This window comes from Magnolia sinica, chromosome 14 (assembly GCF_029962835.1).
Source record: "Magnolia sinica isolate HGM2019 chromosome 14, MsV1, whole genome shotgun sequence".
Taxonomy (NCBI): domain Eukaryota; kingdom Viridiplantae; phylum Streptophyta; class Magnoliopsida; order Magnoliales; family Magnoliaceae; genus Magnolia; species Magnolia sinica.
Window position 1 is genome coordinate 19,136,683 of NC_080586.1, and position 27,128 is coordinate 19,163,810.

Sequence of the window (27,128 nt, forward strand, 5' to 3'; positions counted from 1 at the left end):
ACCGGCATTGACAATCGACCTCGATAATGTGGACATTTAACCAACATCGCTCCCAAGCAGTGGCCCACATAGAGCTAACATCATAGTGGACCCATGACCTCACACAAAGGCCTAATATACATCACCATAGGTCACGACCCATGGTCCTCAAATACATCATAATGGGTTATGACCCATGGGCCTCAATATACATCTTGGACCGCATTAATGGGTCTCATATACATGACAGGTGGGCCCTGCACATGGGCCTCAAACACAGCATGTGGGCCATACACATGGGTCTCATATACATCAAATGGGCCACATACCCAGGCCTCGAATACATCAAGTGGGCCACACATCATGGGCCTAATACATATCACAATGGGCCTTGCCCTTTGGCCACGAATACATCACAATGGGCCTTAAACATAGGCTGAAACATCACGACGGGCCTCAATATACGGGCCGCATATACATCACATTAGGCCTCGACACTCGACCTCGATAATCAAAATTAGCCTCGAGGTTAGCCTTGACAGTCGAAATCGATCTCAATAATCAGAATCGACCTCGACAATCAGAATTGGCCTCGATCATCAGAATTCGACCTCGATAATTGGAATCATCAGAATTGGCCTCGATAATCGAAATCGGTAAATCGGTCATGTTAATTGGAATCGACACTTGATCACGACAATCAGAATCAATCGATAATCAGAATCGGCAATCGGTCACGACAATCGGAATCGATTGATAATCAGAATCGGTAAATCGGTCATGTCAATCGGAATCGGCAATCGGTCACGACAATTGGAATCGATCGATAATCAGAATCGGTAAATCGGTCACGACAATCGGAATCGGTAATCGGTCATGATAATCGAGATCAATTGATAATCAGAATTGGCAAATCGCCATGTCAATCGGAATCAGCAATTAGTCACGACAATCAGGATCAATCGTCATCAAAATTGGCAAATTAGTCATGTCAATCGGAATCGGCAATCGGTCACGACAATCGGGATTGATCGACAATCAGAATTGGCAAATAGGTCATGTCAATCGAAATTGGTAATCGGTCACGACAATCGGGATTGATCGATCATCAAAATCAACAAATCGGTCATGTCAATGGAATCGGTAATCGGTCACGACAATCAGAATCGATCGATAATCAGAATCGGCAAATCGGTCACGGCAATCGGAATAAACAATCGGTCACGACAATCGGGATCGATCAATCGTCAAAATCGGTGAATCGGTCATGTTAATCGGAATCGATAATCGGTCACGACAATCGAAATCGATCGATAATCAGAATCGACAAATCGGTCACGGCAATCAGAACCTGCAATCGGTCATGATAATCGGGATCGATTGTTAATCGGCAATCGGCCACGACAATCGGAATCGGCCTCGATGATCGGTCGATCAAGGCTTAAGGGGAGGTCACAATTTGGACATTGAACTATTATTGCCCATCAATGTGGACATTTAAACAACATTGCTCTCAAAGAGTGGCCCACATAGGGCCAAACATATAGTGGGCCCCTGGCCTCTCACAAGGGCCTCATACACAACATAATGGGCCATGAATACATCAAGTCGAGCTTCATTCAAGGGTCAAAATATATGGTCTTCAAATACACAATAGGTGGGCCCTGCAATTGGGCTATAAATACATCACATCGGGCCTTGCCCATGGGTCGAAAATACATTACAATGAGCTACAACCCATGGGACTTAATACACAATGGATGGGCCCTACACATGGGCCTAATATACATCGCAGGTGGGTCGCATCACATGGGTCGCACCAATGGGCCTTAACCCATTTAGAAGTCAATCTAGAGCATTTCCAAAGGAATGAATCGTATTGAAAGATCATCTGGACCAAAACACAAATAGCAGTGGAGATAATGATTTTTCACGGTTAAATAATTCACAGGGCCCACTATAAAGTTTATTTTCCACCCAACCTGTGAATAAGGTCACACAGACCTGGGGCCCACCAAAGCGTTTATTTACCATCCAATCTGATCGTCAGGTCACAAATACCTAAATTAGGAGGAAAAGTAGTTTCATATAGATCCAAAACTTTTGTGACCCAAAAAAAAGAGTTCCAATGGTGGACGTTCAATTCACCACTATTTTCTTCGGTGTGGTCCACCTGATGTATGGACGGTGAGGACAAAACAGGTACATCACATGGGTCTCACCTGCCATCTCAAATGGCTGAACGGTGTGGTGAAACACGAACATCATGGTAGGTACCCACCGTTGGGTACAAAATAATTACATCAAGGTGGATCACGTCTAGCGTTGCTGGATGGCCCAAATACCACACATACATCATGGTGGACCCCATATATATGGATGGTGTGCATATACACCATAGATGGCACGTGCACCACGTGTTGCTGCTGCAAGTGCAGTAGCAGCTAGCAGTGGCTGCTGCTTAAAGAACGACAGAGGTGGGTCCCACGTAGGGCCCACCATGAGGTTTATTTACCATCCACTCTGTTAATAGGGTCACAGGGACAATGATCCGAAATTTCTGTTAACCACAAAAGGGTTTTAATGGCAGACGCTAAATCATCACTGCTTCCTGCCGTTGGGGCCACCTGAGTTCCTCATACCGCTGATTTTTGGGGGACCCACTGTACCAAAGGGGACCTACCAAATGTACGGAGTGGATGTTTCACACACATCATGGTGGGGCCCACGGCTGGGACCGTGGGTCCCTGCCTTTTTCCGTTCACGCCAGTGTAGCAGGACGTTGCGCGTCCTCTAAACAGCAGTAGCGCCTATTGCACACGCCCCTTTTTTTATTATTTTTATTTTTTTTGGTGGTTTTTCCTATGTGGGTTCCAAATCAGGGAGATCCACTCCATCCATTGCATTCTGCAGCCCATAACAGATCCATCAAGCCCAATATCGAGCATGTTTTGATGTATAGAAATATCGTAGTGGATTTCAACGGTAAAGCCACCATCTTTTATGTTATAGCCCGCCAAATGATCGAATTGGCTTCATCTTTAGGCTCAACGCCTAAAATGAGCTGGGGAATGGGATAGATGGCGTGGATTGTATACATACATCAAGGTGGGGCCTGCATGAGCGGCCCACCCTAAAACTATATATATTTTTTAATTTTTTTGTTAGCTCTTAGCGCACACCCATGTCAGTACACGCACTCCATGTTAGTACACGATCACGTCCAGCGTCCCTGGACGCTGGACGACATAAATAATCACAGGCATCGTGGTGGGTCCCACATAGACGGCCCACATTTCATCAAGGTGGGTCCCACATGAATGTAGCCCACCTGATTTGATTCAATCTGATACTTGTGTTTTTCCACCACCTTAAGGTAGGGTCCACATGACTTGGATAGTTTAGATAAGACATACATCAAGGTGGGGTCCATCCGAGTGGGCCACACATCACACAAAAATGAGAAAGAGAGAGAGAAAAAAGCACCCACTTTTGATCTTCTCTTCCTTTTTCAGCCTATAGTCTCTAGAGCTCCAAGGAAACGATTCCGACGGTTGAGATGGACTTTGAATGGTGAAGATGGGAGGTAGGAAGGTGGGCCACACTAGCTCTCTCATGGGGAGCTTGGACGTAAGTTGCTTCGGAGGAAAAATGAGAGAGAGAGTGAAAGAGAGAGAGATGATGGGAGACGAGTGATGGGAGAGAGGGATGGATGAGTGTACTTGTGTAAGGGAGAGTTGACTTTTAAGGGTTGCTTTTTGCACTTGGGGATGGGATAGAGTAATGGGTGTACTTTGACAAGTGAAGTGATTGATGTGATGGATTCTCTACAGATTTGCAACATGCGGCGTTTTCCTTGAACTGAACGCGGGCCTATATCTCCTCGCCCAGGTATCATCTTGGCGCACAAGACATGGCATCAAAACCGCAGCAACGGCGTGTCGCAATGATATAAGTCTTAGGCCGAGCAGACTCAGATCGATAGGATGCAATTGAGAGTCGCGCACAAATGCCGATTATAGGTCGCGGGTTGCCGGAATTCGACTGAAATGACTACGGAAGCATACGGAACAGTACGGTTTAGGATACGGGTCTCACAGCTTTTCTTTCTTTAGTGTATCGACGTAGATGTCCCTTCCAAATAAGGGTCTCAATCTCATCTTTGAGATCTACACAGTCAGCCGTGTTATGGCCGTGATCTCGGTGAAAGTGGCAGTACTTACGCTTGTCTCGATGATCCGGGTCGGCCCTCATACAAACGAGTCAATGCAGCAGTTTCTCTCCTCGGATGCCCAATAGAATCTGCTCGGTGGATGTGTTAAGGGGGGTGTAGGAGCGGAACTTTCCTTCTAGTCTTCTGTTCGGGTGACGATCGTGAGGGGTGTAGTCATCAGGATGTCTGTGGTGGGTTCTTTCCAATGGAGAAGGTGAATATTCCTTCTTTTAGGCCGCTAAACACGACTGTAAGTGTCATCTTATCGTCGTAATCTTCTATTAACAATGCTTCCTCATTGAAGCAAGCGATGTAATCTTTCAACGACTCTTTCGGCTCTTACTTGATAGCAAATATGTGAGTGTTGGGCCTTCGACTTCTCTTACCATTTATGAATTGGGTAAGGAATAGCCGATTCAACTCTGCGAAGGAATTAATGGAATTTGGCTTGAGCTGCCGATACCAACTCTAAGCGGAGCCCATGAGCGTGATCGAGAACCCTCGGCACATCATGACATCCGTCGCCATCTGGATCTGCATCCATGAACGATAGGCTTCCATGTGCTGGGATGAGTCTCCGGACCCAGAGTATTGGATGACGAGAGGTATGTGGAACCTCTGAGGCATCACCTCGTTCATGATTTTCAAGGTGAAGGGAGGCTCGGTCTCTTCCATCATTGCCTGAATAGCGGTGGGAACTGACATCGACTGTTGTTTCTTTTCCAGAGCTAGAAACTTGTCGTTGAGCTCCGCGAACCGTTTCTCCCAAGGGTCCTTATTTTCTACTACGATTTCTTACGTGTTTTCTATTTCTGGAGTCCTCCTTCCCCTCCTCCGTTCTAATCGATGTCGGAGATTCGTTGGTGCCAGGGCCGAAGTGACCGAAGCATTGGTCGGAGCTCGAATGGCTGTGTTCTGAGTCGAGACTCGGATCTGGGTCGGAGGGAGATTCTGACCCGAAATCGGTATTTGGGGATGTTGAGGTGCCTCAGGCCTCATACTCTTCCGCGCGGAGTGAGCTTCCATGACAAGACCGATTGGCTCGGGAACAGGGTTTTCCTGAGTCAGGCGTGGTTGTGGCTCCTATTGTTGCTTCATCTGGTTTACTTTGTCACGCAGGGCCTGTATTTTGTTCTGCATGGCTCGATACTTACTTGCCCGATTGTGAGAACGCTGGAAAGGCCCCGGGGCTGATTCGGCATGAAATAGTGAGGAGGAGCGAGTTTGCTCATTTAGCTCTGGTTCTGCGGCTACTGCTTTCTTCTTTCCTCTAGTCATTATGCTCGAGAATAGGAACCTGACCTTTTATATCATCTTCCCACAGACGGCGCCAAAAATGTTGAGGATAAAATTTGGACCACCCTCCACTCAGCGCAACGAACTCACAGCAAGCCCTCGTCCTGCACAAAGAGTGAGCAAAGGAGACCCTGGCTAAGCCGGGGGACCCTCCGATGCCTAAGTCAGGTCAAGGGAATCTGGGTCTAAGTTGATTGCAGAGAGAGGGTGTGAGATCTTGCGTACCTATAGCGGTGGGGTCTCATCATATTTATACCTGATTGTCGGATGGTCTAGGTCCGTTAATCTCGGCACGATTCTCTCAATCAAGAGGATTTTAGGATCATGGAGATATTGTACATAATCCAAGATCATGTATTGTGTCATGCGCATCTGCGGGCGAAGTAACCAGTCATGTTCGCTTATGTTAGTTTCCAAGTTTGATGCATAATGCACTTACATTTCGCCCTAACCTTAGCTCGGGCCATCTCTTCTCTGAAGGAAGATAAGGATGAGGATGAGGACGAGCCCTCGGCCAGACGGTCCTTCTTCAAACGAAGTCGGAGACGAGGATGGGGCCTCGGCTCGGGCTATCCCTTCCCTGGAGGAAGATGAGGATGAGGCCGAGGATGAGCCCTCGGCTTAGTAGCCCTTCTTTAAACGAAGCCGGAGACGAGGACGGGGCCTCGGCTCGAGCCATTGTCCATCGGTGGGGTCACACCTTACTCAACTTAAGGTCGTGTCTAAGGGTCCTCTAGGGCTTAACGTGGAGTTCCCTTTCTTAGATGCATCTTCTGTCATGAATTCGAACTGAGTTCCAGACCGAGCGGAGTGTAACTAGTTTTCACTTATCTACTACACATTCTGAAGGTCTTCCTCTTCAATAGTGTTCGCCGTTTTGGATATTCATGCGGATCCGATCGGACTAGAACGATGCCGGTCCTCGGGACTATAAAGGGCTTAGATCTTCCCATAACATATAAGATAAATGGCAAAAAAGTAAAGAAGACTGTTATATACCGAAATATCATAATGCAGGTGCAAGAAAGTAAATGGAACTAGCATGCCCAGCAATAATATAATATAAGTGCAAGAAAGTAAGTGGAACCAACACGCACAGGAATAAGTTAATGTAAGTGCAAGAAAGCAAATGGGATTAGCATACATTGGACGATGAATCAATGGATTAGCAAAAATTCAGTATTCATTGAAATGTTAAAAAGTACAGTATGAAAAATAAATAGGATTAATATACAGTGGAGTGCAAGAAAGTAATTAGGGCCCATAGTAAATTGGAAACATAGTGCACTGAAAATTATATAATTCTCTAAAAATCACAAAATTTTGTATTTCGAGTCAGGCCTTATTTCTTTTGTTTGAAATGATTGGAGTGGTATTGACTTATATATAAATAAGTATGAACTTTAGAGTTGTTACTAACTAAATAAAAGTCAAAATATACTACGGGCTAGAAACCATAAAATCACTTAAAAGTTGGAGATTTACAAAAATCCCTTATTTAATTGACTAATGCGGTTGATCTACAACTGTGGATTCTAGGTAAGGGCCTCAGTTATAGACAATGAATAAGTTATGCACCATTTTCTGCCTGCACAATGCGCAGTATCTACTTTATGGAATCCTATATTTTTTAAGAGAATTTAGTCAAAATTTTGGCATTACTACATCTGGTCATGCTTCACATAATCCATAAGGGTCCAGGCAGGCAAATGAGTAAAAAGTAACTAGTTTTACTTTGCAAAATTCAAAACTTTGTATACGCAAATAAAATAAAAGCACATAGTCTTGTTTTATAAAAGTTAAAACTCTGAACAAGTAAATAAAACTAAACAACGCCTAGCCTCACTTCACAAGATTTAAGATTTTAGTAGACGAATAAAATAGAAGTATGTGGGCGGAGAGAATATTGTGGGAATAGTAATAAAAGGACGTGAGTGGGAGTCGCAGGTATGCTTAGAATGTGTGAGATGGATGCAATGTAAGTTGAGATGTAAGAAAGAAATGAAAAAGATCAAACACCGTTTTTCTGCAAAATGTAAAGTCGGATATCTCCAATTCCAACACTATTCATAACTTTAGTGGCTTATTCGGCAAAATACTTTATCCTTATATTGGACAACATGTCATCATTGTCAGGATTTCTAAACATCCTGAAGGCTTAGACAAACCTTCTCTAGCTCTCCAAACCCTTACAATCTCTCCAACCACCACCCACTACTGTCAACCCCCAAAGAGCTTGCCGATGTGCTCTTTATATAGACCAAAAGGGTCGGGCCCATTAATGGTCGGCATTTAATTATAAGCTTCGTTTTCATCTTTAATAACTCATTGGCTAGGTGACGAGAGTGTATACTAAAAGATGGTTCTTTTAGATTGACAACCCTTGAATGTAATGTGGCCTGATCTGCACATTGGTTGTTACGTATAGAGGTTTTTCAAGATTCTAGAGAGCCCAAATGAGTAGTCGAGATTTGATATTTAATAGATTTAGCACGGGTTAATTAAGTCTCGTGATTATTTTCAGGAGGCGTCAAAGACCCTTTTTACTTGCCCCGTCTATATATTTCAATATTTTTTGTTGGGTAAATAAGAGGAGATTTCATCAAGGTGTGATGCAGTCAAGGCTTGTAGATTACCTAGATGTTCGATCAATTTTTTATTGGAGGGGCTTCAGATCTGCCAATCTGGCCTGATAGGTATATCAGGAATATGTCGGGAGTTCCTACCTAATACTCGTTTGAGCTTTCGATTCTTCTTTGGACCGGCTATGTACATTTGATCAAAATGATCGAGCTAATCAAGATTTTTAGAGAGTCTAAATAATTGGTTGGGATTTGATTTATCGTGTTTCAAATCTGTCAATCGAGCTCATCAATTATTCCTGAAACATGCCGAAGATGCTTTCCATTTAACTCTTTTGGATTTTCAACAATTACCAAGTCACTCAGAGACAATTTAATTGTAGTCATGTTGAAGCTGAAATAGTAATTTGTTCTTGTTTTAGATGAGGTGTCTACAACCTTACAACCAATATTCCCCCTTTCACACTTTATCACTAATTGACTATTTAACACCACTACTTCTCATGGTTAAACCCATGATGCCAACCACAACTATATGAGCCACCTAATACCCAATGATTGATGAAAAGGTCAAAACACCCCCTCCATACCCTTAATTGCAATGATACATTTTGTCTCAAACCATTGTGATTCATAGATTTTAGTACCTTATTGAGCCATAACCTGTGGGCATCATATCATACGATGTGTGATCAATCTATTTAAGGGAATTGACTTGGGTTAAGATGGATGGTTTACACCATCGGGAGTTAACCTTAATGTCGATTATACCCCTGCCCTTACTCTACACAAGTGTAAGTGTACCATGAACATATGATTTTGGCATTGAATATTTTGACAATTGCATTGAAGGATCGAATTCAAATCAATAGTCTAAAAGGCCCATTAGCTTAGGCTATCATTAATATGATCAAAACTTGATGCTACATGAAAGATGGTTAAACGCTTAGATCTAAGGACATGTAAGGGTCACGGTCTTAATTGGGATGCTTTGACTTGCTTTACTAAGCTTCTTAAAGGTTACTAAAAGTAAATAATGTTAGGTATATCCACCCAGATTTGTTAATTCTTACTGGGGCCAACATGGAATACATTGAATTTACCTAAAGGTATATTTATGGCTAAGACCATTGATTCATCAAGTGGTTTTTTCTACCAGGCTAAATACTTAAACGTTTTAAATGGTTTTCACATGTTGAAGTTTTATTTTAACTGTTATAACTATTTTTATAGCACTTGACCATGATCTTATGGCTGATATCCGATTATCCATTACTTGAACAACTTGAGATATACATTTATAGTGAGTGGCCATAATAGTGAAGGGATTGAATCATGAGTAAATGCATGTATGAGGCTGATTAACATGCTTCCTTTATGGTAGGGTGATGGAGCACCTCAACTTGTGTAAGCATGTAAAGAGCTTGACTTGGCTAACTAATCACTATGTGAGACAAATATGCATCAAATCCACCCCATCCATTAGACGCATAGTTATTTTTTCACCATAGATCCTAAAATTTAATCAAATCCAAGACTAAGATGAGCCACACCATAGGAAACGGTGTAAAAGCATGCCTAAAACGTTTAAATTCACATAGTTTTGCCCACACAAGTCTTGGAATGTCTTGATTTTTCAGAAATACATTAACCCATGTGTAGCATTAAGTTCATGGATTAGACAGTATATACAAATCACAGTGAACATGATTTACACTCGTTTTTAGGGTACCAATGTGGACCAATAAGAAGTCGTCACGTGTCGACATTATAGGTTTGATGTTGGCGGAAATCATACTTGCACCCGAAGATATCTCCGGTTGATCTTATCTTCGACAATACGCATTCTATTATTAATGCAATAACTCATAACCTTATGCATGTCTTTTGGAGAATGAAACGTTGCGTGCTACGTGACCATGACTAATGGGCCAATTAACAAGGTAGCATGTCTTACACATATATAAAAACCCATCGAGGGAAAGAATTCTATCACGGATCTAGTTATGATTCATCTAGTAAAGCTATCTCCTATAGTCCTTCTAAAATGGGAGATCTTCTAAGAGATGTTTGGAGGTTTCATGGTGATCACAAGGATTCCAAATATCCAAAGGTCAGACTGACATCTAACAGAACCAGTTGCAATACAAATCCAAATCAAGAGAGGATGGACACCAAGCATATTGGGTCCTTAGCCATACATCAATCAGAATTAAAGGGAGAACTCGAACTAGTGGATCCAGTCCCACCAATTCCATAATCATAAGGGTCTTACGGGAGGTGGTTTGATTGGGTCATTTAAATGCATGATCATGATCGATTTGAGGTATATGATCAGCGATAGAGATTAATCTGATTGATCATGAATCTACGTGCAGGGTCCTAAAGGTTCTAATATGAAGACCATCTACATAAAAGTAGAGATATGAAAACCCACGGCTCGAGATATATGGAGACTTTGCTATTTGGAATACATGATGTGAAGGCGGAAGATCCATGATCAACAAGGAAACGTAGTAGGGGTTTTGCTTCCTTGATAACCTATAAAAGGAACACGTGATGAAGAGCTCAAGGGCCATGCCAAAACACAATCTATCTTCATTTATCTTTACTTTTATCCCTACATAGCGTAGCCTAGTCTTATCATAGATCGTTACTGTATAGCGTCACCGCTACAGTACCGTAAGATTAGATTAAATATTCATTACCCTAAGTTGTTGGATCCAGATCAATCGAGTCCTTATTTGGGCAATCATCTCTCTAGCCACGTCTTGCATGCTGACCATTTTCCTTGATCATCTGTTCTTATAAGACAAGTTGGGTATTTATCTATCATTGTATTCATTTTTCTATGTTTATTTTGATACTCTATTGATTGTAATGAGCTGCATTCAAATATTACTAAAATCAGCATAGTTTTAGCCTTCTTTTTATTTATTTGTCTATCTTTATTTGTTTGAGAAATATTAATTGCAATTACTTGTAAAAGAAAAATCCAGAAGTCATAAGGCAAAAAAGATTCCATAAGAGATGACTCATCCTCACCCTTTTTGTAAATCATCTTATCACTGATCACTATCGTTGGTTGGCTCGACAGTTGGATTTTTAAATCCAATCTTACTCAGCGGGGGTCATCAGTGTTCAATCAAACATTGAATCAAGTATGACTCTAGCAGGTGCGCACTTCTTAATTGCACGCATAAATCGAATATAAGCCATTGATCACACGTGTGACCATGTGTTTGATTGAATTGCATGACAAATGCAACACACAATTTGGATCATTTTAATGGTGAGACTTTTCATCTTAAATATTTCTCATCGTATAGCCTACCTGGACGTTGAATTGACAACTTTTTGGTCTTCGTCAACACATGATGCCACATGGTTAGATGGGTCTCTTCCCAATCAAGCCATTTTGTCTATGTCAGTGAAAGTAGCATTCTCTGTTCATGAAGTCATGCAAGCATTCTTGAGAAGAGAACAAATGAGCAAGGGAGGGCGAAAAAAATGTACATGAAGAGACTTATAGCTTCATGTCAGTAAAAAGTAAGCTCATGGTTAGCTTTTGGGAGTGAAACCAAAGCCTTTGTTAGACATTAACATGGTTGGCTTTTGGGGTGAAACCAAAGCCCCTTGTTGGATAGCAGCGACATTTTCACTATCATAATATACCCCTAACCTTAATTAATAGTTTTTATGTCCACAGAATATAAATACCCTTAAAAACTAACTGTGAGGGAAAAAATGTTCCAAGCTTATAGCTTATAGCTCTATATATAGCATAAAAAAGTCATGAAAACCGTACCGGGAATCAAAGAAAAACTATGCAGATGTAGAGAGGCTTAGTACAGGAGAATGTTTGGTGGTTGGATAACTTTTGCCGGTGAAATTTAAGCCACCCATCAAATAAAAGTTGCATTTTCACAAAATACATGTAACTTTAATGGAAAGTGCTAAAAAAACTGGGCTGACCCACTCACTAGGCTAGCTAACCTATTCGTTAAGTCAATCTGCCGGTTCGCATTCAATACATTTAGGGTTGTCAACAGGCTAGACCTAGGTTGGTCTTGGCCCTGATTTTGAACTGTTTTAGCCCCCTATTTAAAATTCCACATTTGGTAGGTCCGGGCCCGACCTATTGGCACCCCTAATTACGACAGTGCTGGGATATTGTGTCACGAGTGGTGGTACCTATCTGTAATTGGGAGCGGATTAGGTGCAACGCTTACCATGTGGTCCACTTGATTGAATGCCATGCCATTAAAAACTTCCCAAGGCCCATCGTAATGCTTTTACAATGTTTATTTGTCATCCAACCCATTGATAAGGTCACACAAACCTGGATAAAGGGAAAAACCAAATATCAGCTTGATCCAAAAGTTGTCTTCTAAGAAGTTTTCAATGGTCAATCACAATTATTTCCTATGATATGGTCCACCTAAGATTTGCATATATTTTTTTGGGCTCATAACCTAGCAAGACGGATGGACAACGTGGATATAGAACACATACATCAAGGTGGGCCACACGGTAAGGGCTACACCTTCTTAGGTGTAGCCGGGGGCCACACCTAACCCTCTCACTTTGTAATTCTGAATATGATCCGTTCTTTTTAATGCTATTGAATAGAAGTAAATGGAGGTAAATGACATTTGAGGTGTGTTGAATAAGAGGACATGAATGTAAATGAAATACAATAGAAGTAAATGAGCCTTAAATGAAATCCTCTTTTTTAAAGATCATTTGGAAGTAAATGGCGTGAAATGTCCTTTTGAGCTCCCATGGAGAGTCCCGCATAAGCAAAGATGTTGCTACATACATGTCCACGGTACACATGGCATGGTGATGATACTTCGAAACAATTCAATTATTGGTTAGATCACTAAAATCACACCAATAGAATCATCCAAACCATACAAATGTTGGTAATCTAAATAGATGGTTAAAAAACATTATCAAGTTGCTTGTTTGTGATCATTACATTTGTGTCCCACTTGAAGCTTAAATTTCCTCATTTTTAGCTAAATTATATATTTTAATGGGCTTGTTACAATTATTCCATTAAATATCACATACGTACTGTTGTAGCCTAATTCTTGCCGAGCCGATCAGGAAAGGAAGCGTGCCATTGCAAGGAAATTGTGAAATGCGAGGATATTGAGAGCACCTCTCACGGACTTATAACTGGCATGGCTGAGCAGTCCAAGGTGCAAAAAGCAGTCAAGTGGAAAAATGGGGCTGATATGCAATTGAAGCATGAGTGGCGACTGAAAGAAACAAAGCTTGGCCAACATAAGAAGAACCATCACAAAAGAGAAACGTAACAAGAAAAAGATTTAGAGAGAACCTATTCGATTACTGTAACCGCTGGAGTAATAAAAGAAGCATATAAAAGAATAAGCTACATAACAAAAATCTATAAATAGCCAAAGAAATGGTAGAGTAAAGACACAATCCAGTATAATCCAACAATCAAATCAAATTTATCTACCTTTTATCTCAGTTATCCTAGGAGTGTTAATCAAGTAGCGGTAATACTTGGCTATAATTTTTAGTTGTAATCCAAATCTATACTCAGACACTGGATTTGTCCTTTATCCAATATCATGCAGTTCTTTCAAAAGACTCATTCTTGTAGTTGCTCATAATGGCCAATTGTGAGTTTTTCCTTTTGTTTGATTTGCGCTGGTATACTGAATGTCCTTTCTTGTGGAAGGAAAAACGCAATCCATCTTCCGAGGAAGAACCCCTCCCTCTAATTGTCACCTAATCATTACAAAATTCTGCAAGTGGCTGAATAAGCGACTGATCTAAAAAGATTCTGGTCATATACGTTCATATTGGATGTATCTGCTTATTTCGACGCTTGGGGTCAAAGCTGATCGGTTTGGATCGAGCCGTTATATCTATTCTGGCACGCCTGCGCACACTACACGTGATAGAAAACAAACAGAATGCCAAAAATTTTGGCACGCCCGGTGGAGCTCGATGACATAAGCTAGTATGAAGTCATGAGAAAGCAAGATGTCCAACAGATCTTTTTTAGATAATAATAGCTGGGCTACATGATATGAAAATGACAAATCAACACATGGCAGAGCAGTTACAAGCTCAGGCCAAGTAGTCACAAATTCAGGCCAGAACCTTCAACAAATTGATAGCCAGCCAGGCTGAAAGCCTAAATAAGATATTTTTTAAAAGAACACCAACCATGCTGTAAAAAAATGTGCATTAACCAATTGTTGACATTAGTTCTGTCGAAAATATAGCATCAGCACCACAATTACCTCTTGCACAATAGAATATTCATTCGGCTCCAATTCAGGAGATATAGAACGCTCTGATGCCTATTGAGTTTCGGCAACATGAATGGGAGGTCAGGAACATCGTTCTTAAAAGAAAAAATCAGGGTATACCTAGGGGATAACCCTTCCCTAGGAATCCACCGTATTACATAATACAAAATCAGGTAGGCCCTAAACCAATTGATGTTTTTACATGGCTGAGCAATCACATTTATTGTGTCAAATAACAAATCAACGTCGCTCTCAACTTTTTAACCAAATATGAGGCGACGTGGGAGGCAATGTTGTAGCCTAATTATGACTAAATCGATTAGGAAAGAAAACGTGCCATTGCAAGGGAAATATATGACATACGAGGAAATTTACTCGACCAATTTGAGAAGATTTTAGTAATATATGTTCATATTGAACATACCTGCTTATTTCGTCACTTGGGGTCAAAGTTGATCGGTTTGGATTGATCCACTATATTGATTCTAGAACGCCCATACACACTACACTTGATAGAAAACAAACTGAGTACCAAATGTACACTAATTTAAGTATCAAAGCTAATTTGAAATATCATATATATACATATGTATATGTGAATATATTCAAAAATTCCAATGCATTCCAATTCCTCCCATTTACTTGCATTCAAACAGAATTTTTTAATTTCAAATACATTTCATTTCCTCTCATCCAACCTAAATAATACAATTCATTTACTCCCGTCCAAACACAGTTGAGAAAAGCCATTTGCTCCCCATTCATTTATCTCCAGTTCCATTGTTCATTTACCGAACAAACAAAGATGAAACCCTGGTCATCGAATGAGCCGGAGACGGTATATGATCAGTTCTGCTTCCCAGTTTTGCTTCGGAAAACGTGTTGCACATGAATAAATTCAGTTACGCTTTCTTTTCTTGAAAAAAAAATCGTACGAATATCCTGAGAATCGGCTGACGTGCAATTGGCAGGTAGAGGCCGATCCGCAAAATTCGTCCGGTACCCAAGGCCATTTCGTTTTCCCTGTCGGCGCTCGGAAAGCAACCAGTGTCACCGGTAACATGCTCGAGTGATCATATGATCTGAACCGTTGGTGAGAAGCTTCTTGTGACCATCACTATCTGATGAATATGGAACAATGAAAATAATTTCAACGGTTCATAGGGTAGGAATCACCACTGAAGATTTAGTTTTGGAATAATAACTTATTTGTGGTAGCAATTGAAATAGGAAACTTTCAGCTAAATGGACCACAGCATGCAGCCCCCGTAGCGTGGCCACAAGGAGGATCCATAGTTGCGATGGAGGCAAAACGGACACTTCTCATGAACTCACCCTGTGATTGTAATATGGGGCATTCAATGTGCAGCAACGTCCACTTTCAATAAGCAGACGCCCACTGATCAGATGGCCAGGATTGCATGGCTATCACCACCATGTGTGCAACATCGTTCTTAATCTTGGAAATGAACCTGGCATCATGCATTATCTGATTATCTCAATGGATCCGGGCACCATTCATCCCTCACCAGTGCCTGGGCCTGGCACTATGGACATTATTTCAATGGCCCCGGACAACATTCATCCCTCGCTAGTCGCCGGGCAATTGCGGTCACGCTGCAGCTCATCTACCGCATGCGTGCACCAATCTAGACCGTCCAAAACATGGGCCTCATTTAACAGTTTATTCCTTCACAGAATGGCCAACAAAACGAACGCAGTTTGATTTTCAGACCAGGCTACTCCATGCACGCCGGGGCACACCATCCGGGCAGCCCGCTTTGGCAAGTGTGTACCTAAAACCCTTTATGTCGGTACCAGATCTTCAATGAAGGCGCAGACCATGAGAGAGAATGGTTGAATGCCACGTGTTGCAAACCTAGCAGTTAAAAGGATGACTAAAACGTCAGTGGAATCGTTTTGATTCCAAAACCAGCTGTTCGACGATCTGCTCTAGCCAACCCTCACAATTTCGACCTTGTTATGGTAGGCGACCATGGACCACACCAAAACCTATAAATGGATCATACGGGTGGACGAAGATTCTGCATTTATAAGGGGGTCCTCTTCAAGTAGCAGAGAACTTTTGTTTCTTATTTTGGGGAGTGGGCGGTTGCCGTCTCTCAATCCAAAACGCTACACGTGCTTGATGTCCTGACATCTGTCCAAGAAACAAAAAAAAAAAAAAAAAAAAAAACAACCACGAAGAACCAAGTGACTTTCAGCGCTGGTCCCACGCATGAGAAAACCGTGCCCAGTTACCGGCTCGTTAGTCGAGCTGGAAGAGAGCCTGAATAACTCTCGGATGTGGATCCTCCAAGGATAAGCAAAAAATAATAATAATAATAATAATAAAAAGGTGCCCAAGTGCAATTTGATAAGGTCACAACTCACGTGTCCAGTCAACACGTTAAAGGTGATGCGCGAAGCCAACCCCCCACATCAACCAATCAATGGGTCCACGTGGAGCACCTTTTCCTGGACCTTACAGGCAGCATGGCATGTTAACGAGGGCCACAAGATCAGATGCGAAATGATACGTTCCTTCCTGACCTTCAATGCGTGTTTTGGTGGACCCCACTGAATCAGGACCCTTGCCATTTTTGGATTCTCAATTCCACTACACCCACCAACAATTAATTTCGATTGCTCCCACAAATATTCCTCTCCATACAAAAAATTCCGGGGTAAAAATATATTATAAGAAAAATAAAATAAACTAGAAAACAGCTGAGACACTTGTATAGGTGCACCTGATATTACCAACTATGATCAGGCCAGAAGCTTCATGGCTTCCCCACCAACGGAAAGACGATCTCTTATTTCCATCACTAGAAAGAACACAGGTGAAATCAAAATAAAATGGCCACCCCCTAAAATTATAAAAAAGAAAAAGAAAAGAAAAGAAAAACGGCAAGTCATTGGAAATAAGTGTAAGGGATACAGCTGATGCAACCGGGCACTAGAACTTTCAGGCATCTTCCCTCTGGTTAGATGGCGTTCCCGCAAGCCAACCCCATACACCACCTGAGCTCTGCTTCTGTCTTAGGGCTGCCTGTTCTTCAGAAGCAGCTCTTTGGCGTTGAAGCAGCTCCAGTTCCTTTTGTAGTGTCTCCATGGTTTGTAGCTTCTGCCGTAGCTCCGCAACATCAACCTGTTTCGAAGAGAGCATCAGGTGCTTTGTCAGAGACCTCATTTAGCTAACAGTGGGGTGTGTGCACTAACGTATTGATTCCCAAGTGGGGACTGAGACCTCATTCAACACTGAGGTCTTGGTATCGATGCCCAAGTGGGGTGTGGCTAACATTGGGGTGTGTACTAACGTGCTAACCAATAATTAAAAAAAAGGGACCTCATTTAGCTAATTAAGACCAAAGGCTGTGTTTGGTTGTCCCAAAAACTGGATCCTAAAGTTTCATGTATATTTCTGTCGTCATCACTGCCATCTTAGCCTTTCTCCCAGCTATTTTGGGCAGGCTTTTAAATGGTAGATTAGCAATTAGGATCAGGGCTGCCAGTCACCTTTTTTAACCAGGCTCTAGGAACCAGCCATGGCAGGGGCTCATGGTGACACCATTCACATGCCAGCAGTCTCACCCAATACAACCCCCGGCCCAACTATTGTAGGCAGGCCCCAATGGGGTGAAAGCAAGCAAAATAGGGTCATGGAAGGACAGTCACCAGGCAAACCACTAAGCATGAAGCACCAGCACACCTAACGCATCATGCTCAAGTTGGTTTGCTGCACAAAATACATGGGAACCCACTGGCACATTGGATGAACATCCACAGGGGTCATCACAATGCTTTGCTTTAACTAAAAATAACTTCACTCATAATTGCTACAAAAAGACTATTCACAGAGAGAGAGAGAGAGAGAGAGAGAGAGAGAGATCACTTTATGAAAAGCCAGATATCTGCACATATGAGTAAAAACATACCTCAAGTTTGAAACACCGTGACTGCTCAGCGGCAAGCAGACCACGTACAGATTGGAGCTCCTACAAAATCCAACATATAATCAAGTTTTGCATTTGGCGGAAATATTAGTGGTTGTTTTGTGTTCTGTCTTTCTACGAACGTGCCATCCAGACATCTCGATCAAACGTGTTAGAGATGCCCCAAGCGCTGATGCGAGATAAGCTCCAGGGGTAGGTTTGGCTTTTCCCAAGTGGAATATAATTGCAAAAATTTAAGTTCTAGGGTAAAACAGACCATAAAACAACTACTATATTGGTTTCGAAGAATATTAGCCAATTGTCCTAAGTTATAAGTATGCATCTATGAACTCATCCTTTATTAGTGATTATGTTGTGGAGGGTTCCCTTGGGTGGAAGTCCCCATTTGTTGTAATTATATTAGGAAAAGAAATCCCTTTTCAGTAAATCCCCAAAATACCAATAATGCTTGCCTTTGTAAGGTCTGCATTTCGTGTCCCAGCTTCAGCTAGCTCTTGCTTCAGCTGGAGAGACTGCAACTGCTCCTTGGTGAGTGCTGCTTCCAATTCTTCTTTCTCTGCTTTGAGGGCTACCAGAAGCCGTTCACTAGTTTCCTCACTTTTGATATTCTGCAGAAGGAATTAATCAGAGATGAGCATAAAGGTGGCTATGTATCATCCATTGAATAAAGATTTATTCCAGTAGATTTGAAAGAAATGAAAATGGCCAGAGAACGTAGTTTCTATGCGGGTCGAATTATTAATTGTGTGTGTGTGTATTTATGCAGTTACACAGGTAAGCTATGCCTGCATGGAAGTCCATAAGGTATAATCTTCAGTGGTTTTTGTCCTATTGCAACAGATCTGTGTTTAAGCATATATCTGTGAGTCTGATAAACGCATGCCTAAAAACACAAGATATCTAGACAGCAATTCCTGCAATCAGAATGGTGGATGGATGACATCTCCAGCTTTTCTACCCATACTAGTCACGGCTGAGTTCCTAATGAAAAGTGTTTTAGGTCTAAAGACAAAATATCATGTTTCGCATTAATATTGCTGCTATGATGAGTGGAATCCTCCTCATTAGGAGTGATAGAAGGAGCCATAAGGACCCTTGAGTTTACCCTGGATTCACCTCAGAACCAATCCTGGGATTGATGACTCCATTTGCAGTTTGCCACTCCAGAGGTGGTGATTGACAACTCTGTTCAAATGTGTTATCACACAATCTAAGGACTAAGGACACAAACTCTTTATCTCTGGCCGTTGTCTGATCTCCATCCAGCCACCATCTGACTGCTCTCTTTCTAAATCTCCTTTTTTCTTTTTTCTTAGCACTCATTTTTCTTTCTAAATCTCCTTTTTTCTTTTTTCTTAGCACTCATTTTTCTTTCTAAATCTGTCAACAAATAACAAATTCCAGATACACCCAGTTTGGGATGTCCATGAAATAATTGATCCGTTGATCTCAAAAGTAACAAAATCCAACATCTACTGCTCCCAGGATTCCTAACTCCTCTAGCTAAGGAAGGTGTTCCCAGATCTTTTTCGTCGTTCAAATCTAAATACCTTTAACTTAATGGATTAGCCCCTCCCTCCCTCCCTCCCACTTCTATTGAACAACAAATTTTCTGTCACCAATCAAAAACATGTGATTGTAGAAACCAAGATTTGAGAAGCTGGCACTAAATAACAGGGACAATGCTATGATGATGATGATAATGACAATGATGAAAAGGATGAAAATTACTGATGCAGGCCTGTTCAGGGTTCAAATAAGACTAATTTCACAATCAGGTCCATCTAAGGGTTCAGATGGAGTTCAAGCCCAAAATCAGGCCACTCTAAGAGTCCATGTTGCATTTACGGCCTATCCAACCATCCAGATTGAAAATCCAAACAACATCAAGGGTCCAGATTGACTTGATAGAGAATCTGAATCAAATGAAGAGTTTGATGACAGTCTGGACCAAATTAACAGTCATGTTGGACTAGGACCCACAGATCCAATCAGATGGACCATCTAGTGAACAAATTGACCTGTAGGGCCCATGAGATCAACCAAGTGTTATTATACACTTTGCCTTTTATACAAGTGCATATGGGCTGTGCACAACATCTTATTGCAAATTTGAGGTGCAGCAATATTCAGACATTCCTCTTTAGTTCTTTATTTGGTTTGTCTCCCCAACCATTTTGAGATAACAAGGTAGGTAAATGTGAGGGCAAACAGGCTATTCTTTATTTTCAAGTTGCATTTGTAAAAGACTATATAAACTGTATGTATGACAGTAAATGTATTATCACTGTTCAACAAAATATTTTATATATATATATATATATATTGTATCTATGACAGTATGAGATTTCTGAAAAATGTAAAGGTCTCAGCAGACAATTCAACAAAAACACTGATTTAGTTTCCTGTGATGGGATTCAAACCCTTGGCGATATTCTTGTAGAATCGAGTGGTGAGATCCATCTAGATTCATTTGTGTGGTTTCTTAGGGTTTTCTTTGTGGTGTAACTCCACTCTCCACATATTTACCCATTTCATCTTCATTCCCTTTTTTTTTTTCTCAAGTGAGGGGATCATCAATTTTATGGCATAATCATGGATGTATGATCTTCTAATTCCTAGTTCAATATTTTCAAGTTGTGTTACATCAATTACCGCAGGCCCTGAGTCAACATTGTCCATGACAATTTCCCTTATCTTTCCATCTTGATCTGTTTCCAGCTCAGACCCCAAATCTCTAGTAGCATTTGTCATGGGATGCAGGCCAGCAACGCTATCGGACACAGGTACCTCCAACGTCTTTGATTTTAAGGTTGATTTGTGGCTTGGTTTAAGAACATGGACCTGATCAGCAGGAAAGAAAGATTAGAAGGAAATAAAAAGGTAGTTAGAAGATGTGGTCCAGAATAGAGTCATAATATTGCTACTAACCTCATTGTTGTATCGCCCATTGTACCCTCCAAAAGACACAAGAATGTCTTCCCCATTATAGGAGCTCACAACCAAACTCAAGCCCTGCACTAAGACAACTTCCAAACATTGGCTACCAATCAAAAGTAACCATTTTACTAATTTTTAACAAACAAAGGTAGCTAGCCACTATCTTTCAAAAAAAAGAAAAAGAAGGCAGGTGGTAGTTTCTTGGATAGTCAAGGTAAGTTGGTCATATGACAATGCAAAGGTTACGCTTCAAGTTTTAGCACAAATACAAGAGATTCTCATCTTGAGTCAAAAACAAAAAAAGAAGTGAAATTGCTATTTTTATCATTTAGGATACATCTAGCAATTTATATTTGGTTATTCAAGCATCAAAGCCAATTGCCTATGGTAACTTGGACACTTTTCATGAAACTAGATTCACGAAGTATAATTTAGGGAACCTCAAAAATATGATAGAAAATACTACCACGAACTCAAGATTGTTGTCTTACAAATATGGAATGATGTAGAGGGTAACTATTTTGCAATTTATTGTATATAAGCACTACTGTATTTTCTTCTTGTGGAGCTAGTCAAAGACTATTTATCTAACCATCTACCTCTTTCTTACTGTAAATATTTTGTATTCCTTAAGAAGGAGAGAAATTTGAGCTATTTGTACATCTCAAGGTCATAGGTTCACAATTTTATCATTCCACCTCTTGCAATAACTGCAAACTTCAACAAATGCAATATACCTCACTAGCAAGAGGCACACGTCCTTGGACCGTGGTTACAACTGACCAAACCAGCGTGGACATGTTCAGAACAACAGTTTCCGCGGCCCCTGCAAAGAAGTATGAATTAGTACCGAGCCAAAGTAGTAAAACGAACCAAAAGAAAAAAGAAAATCAACTATACACCAGACTAGTATGCTCTATCTTCTAAATTCAATAACAACATCTTTTGTTTTATTTTTGTAGTTTCTCTTCCTTTTATTGTAATTGGGGAACAATACTGGGTGATACTTTAATGATAGGGAATATATAAAAATGTTGATGCTTGACCCAGATGACTTGAAAATTAGTCCATGGCGTGCCACAAAACAAAACAGCGAATCTCCCTTTTCACTAGTGATTGGATTGGAAGCCTTTTGTTTTTAATGGAAAAAGTGGATTGGCAACTCACTGGGATATTCATTATACGCACTCAAAATGCTAGCCAAAAAAGCATTCAGAACTTTCCAAAAACACACGAGTTTTTACATGCAGGCAAAAAAGCAGTGTTAAATATCGATGATATCAGCCGATATATCCCACGATATATCTTGTATCCCACTTGTGCGATACGAAACTCACAGTAGTGTGATATATCTCACATGTTCGATCTGGTGAGCATTTTCGATTTTCGATCCTTTTTTTTTTTTCTTCTATAAATCATGTTAAATTAGTGTCAAATTGTTACAAATCCATGGTTTTTCATGTTTTGTATGAAAAATCATGGATTGGGAGCTTCAATTTCGAGATTTGGAGGAGATGGGCCATGTTGTGGAAATTTAATTTTTATTTTTTTGTAAAAAGAATTGAAATTTCCCACTTTCTTGCAAATCGGTTGCAATCCTTGTGTCCAAATATAAAATCAAACATGTATATAACCCGATCTAGTGATTCTTCTTTTGCTTTTGAATGTATTGTTTGTGTTTCCACACGTCTTCTTACATTTATAAAATATATGAATAGACTTTGAATATACTTGCATCAATTCAGTTAGACAATGCATAGATTTGGACCCCATGCAAAGAAAAGCTATTATGTGCACTTATTTTTTGTAATGTTTTGATTTATAAATGTGTGTTGGTGTCTCTTTTAACAATCACTGAAGTTTCATGGAAAAATTCGACCAATTTCCCTATGTTTCCAACAACAACGATACATTACGCGATACAACCGATTATAACCCATGCGATAACCGATACATATCCATATACCAAGGGTATGATACGTAACACGATTCTGATATTTCGAACACTGGCAGAAAGTTAAGACACTGCACATAGGTTGTTCTGTCATGTTTATCAAGCACAAGAAAGTACTTATACTGGTACTTCTCATGAAGATTGCAGTTTTGCACGATTCAATCAGATTCAGTGGATGGTCCAATGCCACATACAAATATCCAGGTCCATAAACAAGTTGATATTTTCAGAGCATGGTCTAATGCTACATAAATATCCAGGTCCATAAAAAAGTTGATATATTGGTAAGTGCCCAGAGATGCACAATTCAAGATTCTTGACACGATTCAACTTGACTAGTATGCTTTTAGGCTTGATATTCACTTGGTTCTATTTAACACCATCATTCATATGACCGATATCAGCTCTTTACAGATAATTGCAACTATAGCATACTAAAAGAGAAGAAAATCTGACCAAAACAACATGGTTAATTAATATCCAAATTATAACGATTCTACATCACAAAAGAGAGTACAGTAAGACGATGTAAAAATAACTGAGGGAAGCATATTTAAAGATTTGGAGAGGTAATGGTTACGATAATAAGTAGAAAGCCCTCCACGATCAGCACATGTCATTTTAAAGAAGCCAACAAACACTGGGATGAGATGTATGCATCAGCTACAACTTGCGACAAGTGACTGAGAAGTCCAGGGAATAATCATGTTATGGAAATGTGCATATTTAGAGGTATTATCATGTACCAACATACTCATATTTAGAAAGTAGCATTTAGAAAACATACCACTCTTGTTGTCACCCCCTCCAACAATAAACCAGTTTTCACCTACTGTCACACCAGCATGCCCAGCTCGTGGAGTTGGAATATCACCCTGTTGTGTTGGCCTCGACCATTCCATCTGCAACAAAATCATATCCATTCAAAAGGTTAGAATTGTCTCCTAAACTATTGCCAAACAATATGTGGAACAGATAGTGACTCTCTTACACTCTGCAAGTCAAGGACATGCAGATCATTGAAGCATGTAGCATGTGAACCCCCACCAAATATCAGAAGGTACCGCTCAGCATGTACTGCAGCAGCATGATCAGATCTTGGAGAAGGAGGCATCCCCCTACACAACAATGAAGAACAATAAGATGCAAGTGATAGCCACAACAAAATTTGAAAAAAAAACCGGTTAATAACCACCCCCTCTCGAAGTATCAAAATACCATTCTAATTCCCTTCAAGGTTTAGATCATGAAAGACACCCTCTGATGAATTTAACTATGGGAAATATATGACTGGCTCTGGTTTTGCTCCTCAAAGGTCTTACTGAATATAGGGAAATATTTTCAAGAGAGAAAAGGAATCAATGGCTAGATCACCAGCATCCAGCTATTTAAGGAAGTAACTGCAGGGATCATACAACATTTACTCCACGGAAGCAAGCATGCATGATTTACATCAAATTCCAACAACAAAAAAATCAAGGGAATTTATTATTTGGAGAGAGGGAGTTGGGGGTTGAGGCTCTTGGTTAAGTGCCATAAAAATTTGAGTGTTCCTCGACTGCACTCGCCCAACCAGAAACTAAAAGGGGAGAATGGTATGTATTCTTCAAAAGGGTGCTAAACAATTTCCAAATTTTCTTCTTACACAGCATCAATTTCATCCCAGGTCATGGTTTCCAAGTCAAGAATGTGCAAGTCATTCAGGAGAGATCTCTTCGCATCCTGGCCACCAAACATCACTAAACTTGTCCCAACGAGGGTCACCGACTGACCTCCACGTGAGACCTGCAAGAGAAAATCAACATCAGAGCAGAAAGTTTATAGCACAAAAAAAAATGATTCCAACAAACCCTTTGGTATTTATGTGGCCAAAATATCTACGGTAATGCCACAAATACGTATAAATACTGAAAGTGACAAATCCAATAAATAGCTCCTTGAAATTATATCTATCATGTTCTGAATATCCTCAGGACAACAAACTTTAGTAACAGGAATGTAAATTGCAGTACCTGCATATCTTTTACAATTCTAAATACGAGTATTTCAAAATATAGAAAAATTAAATCAGAGAAGATATTGGATGGTTGAAAAGAGGCAACATACACATTTCCCAATATCTGATTATATAGAAAAGCCTCAAGACAAATGTAAGTTCATCACTTTTTTTTAGAAGCCACAGGTCACGAGTTAACTTCATACGCAGGCAACACAGCAGGGAAGCAAGGGAATTTGTTAATTGGAGAAGACAAATAAATTGGCGCAGTTGACATGATTCATAAGAAAACGTAGTAGAAGCACTTCCGTAAAATTGCAGGAACTGACATAATAAGCACCGTATGGCGAAAAACAATCACCAATAATAATGTTCATAGCTTTTATAAACCTAAACCTCAAAAGCTTTCACATTAAATTTTTATTTTTATTTTTTTATCAAACTCGGTGCTTCTGTAGTGTCCTGTAATCATTGGCGCTTCCATAGTGTCCTAATGTTTAATCATCTGAAGTATTCAGATACTAATTAATCATGGGTATTTGACTATATTTACAAATCAAAACTGTGTCAATCATTTTTCTTAAAGGGTAAAATACAATGATTATTTTGGTGATATCCTTGAAGGAACAATGAATTACATACCGGTCCTTTCCCATAAGTCTTTAAGTTTGACCAAGTAAAAGTTTGGAGATCAAATTCCTTCACTGCCACAAGAAAATATAAAAGTCAGTACTTGTAAGAAGCTGCTTGGGATGACACTAAATGAGCTAAAAAGTCATTAAAGGAGAAAACAAGAAAAAAGAAATAACCTCAACCTGTAACAGTCTCAGAAGGATCTTTTGTATGTCCAGCAATAGAAAGAAGCTTATTTCCCCATGATATCTGCAAGAAGGTTTTTTTTAAAAAAAAAACTTTATGATATAACCCCACACAAAACTGGAAACTGATACAATGCATAAAGATACACAGTATCCCTCATGAGTCATGATTGACACAGTCCATTGCAGAACAAGCTCAATGACATCCACATATCAAAAGCAGAAATCATTCTATACCCACCAATGAATGACCAGCACAGGGAGCCAATGTCACTGGGGATGACGATTCCAGAGACTCTGTTGCTGCCTTCATATCTAACTTTGACCATGTCAAGCTTTTCAAATCGAGAACCTGCATTGCTCCAAAGGAAAAAGTAGTGTGTATAGCCACTTTCATGTATAACTACAATTTAGGACTTGTTATTGATCCTTAAAAGATAAAAGTAAAGAGGCAAAACATGGATAGTATAATACCAGTAATAATATGGTTCAAAATACAAAATTTACAATCCAAAATTTGGTACAAAATTCAAAATTAACCTGAAACTCGTGTATGATATCTTTGAAAGGAATAACTGTTTGATTTCCAGCATATTCATATACAAACTTCCAGTTCCTAAATATCTAACTGTTTTCTGATATGTCAGAGATTCTGTAACCAATACAAAACAATCAATAACAATCTGCAAGGGAACATACCTGAAGATCATTAAGGTAACGCCCATTGTGGTTTCCGCCGAAGACATACATTTTTTCTTGAATGAGTGCTGCTCCATGCTGCAAGATTGAGAAGACTTCATGTTGATGTATGTCAACAAATGAGGTATTCCACATTGAGGAATATATCAACCCACCACTCCTAGTAACAGGAAAGAATTGATACCTCATACCGGGTCTTGGGGTGTTGGCCAGATACTGAAGGTGCAACCCACTGGTCATAGATACCAACCGAACCCAGGCCCTCCAAGACAACATCTTTATCCTCGGTCTCTATTAGGCTCCCATTTTCAGTGGAGATAATCTTGGGCTCTGGAAAAGAGTCCCCATTTGGAGTGACCGACTCCATATTTGGATTCTGAGACAAGCCAGAAG

At 40.3% G+C, this 27,128-nt stretch overlaps 1 protein-coding gene across 2 annotated transcripts in view; it reads right to left on the reverse strand.

Annotated features, from left to right (window-relative positions):
- Positions 1 to 16,984: 16,984 nt before the first annotated feature.
- Positions 16,985 to 27,128, reverse strand: part of LOC131224820 (acyl-CoA-binding domain-containing protein 4-like) — a 32,174-nt gene continuing 22,030 nt past the window's right edge. The window contains exons 5-18 of one of the 2 annotated variants that reach the window (XM_058220224.1): positions 26,920 to 27,111; positions 26,736 to 26,813; positions 26,278 to 26,388; positions 26,034 to 26,100; positions 25,861 to 25,922; positions 24,868 to 25,007; positions 24,214 to 24,340; positions 24,010 to 24,124; positions 22,006 to 22,094; positions 21,260 to 21,343; positions 20,975 to 21,172; positions 18,781 to 18,936; positions 18,311 to 18,370; positions 16,985 to 17,523 (exon numbers count right to left, since the gene is read on the reverse strand). In XM_058220224.1, the coding sequence (XP_058076207.1) occupies positions 17,341 to 17,523; positions 18,311 to 18,370; positions 18,781 to 18,936; positions 20,975 to 21,172; positions 21,260 to 21,343; positions 22,006 to 22,094; positions 24,010 to 24,124; positions 24,214 to 24,340; positions 24,868 to 25,007; positions 25,861 to 25,922; positions 26,034 to 26,100; positions 26,278 to 26,388; positions 26,736 to 26,813; positions 26,920 to 27,111 (1,662 nt within the window). In that variant the 3' untranslated portion in view covers positions 16,985 to 17,340. The remainder of the gene's footprint in view (positions 17,524 to 18,310; positions 18,371 to 18,780; positions 18,937 to 20,974; positions 21,173 to 21,259; positions 21,344 to 22,005; positions 22,095 to 24,009; positions 24,125 to 24,213; positions 24,341 to 24,867; positions 25,008 to 25,860; positions 25,923 to 26,033; positions 26,101 to 26,277; positions 26,389 to 26,735; positions 26,814 to 26,919; positions 27,112 to 27,128) is intronic. The other variant, XM_058220225.1, reaches the window with a different exon arrangement.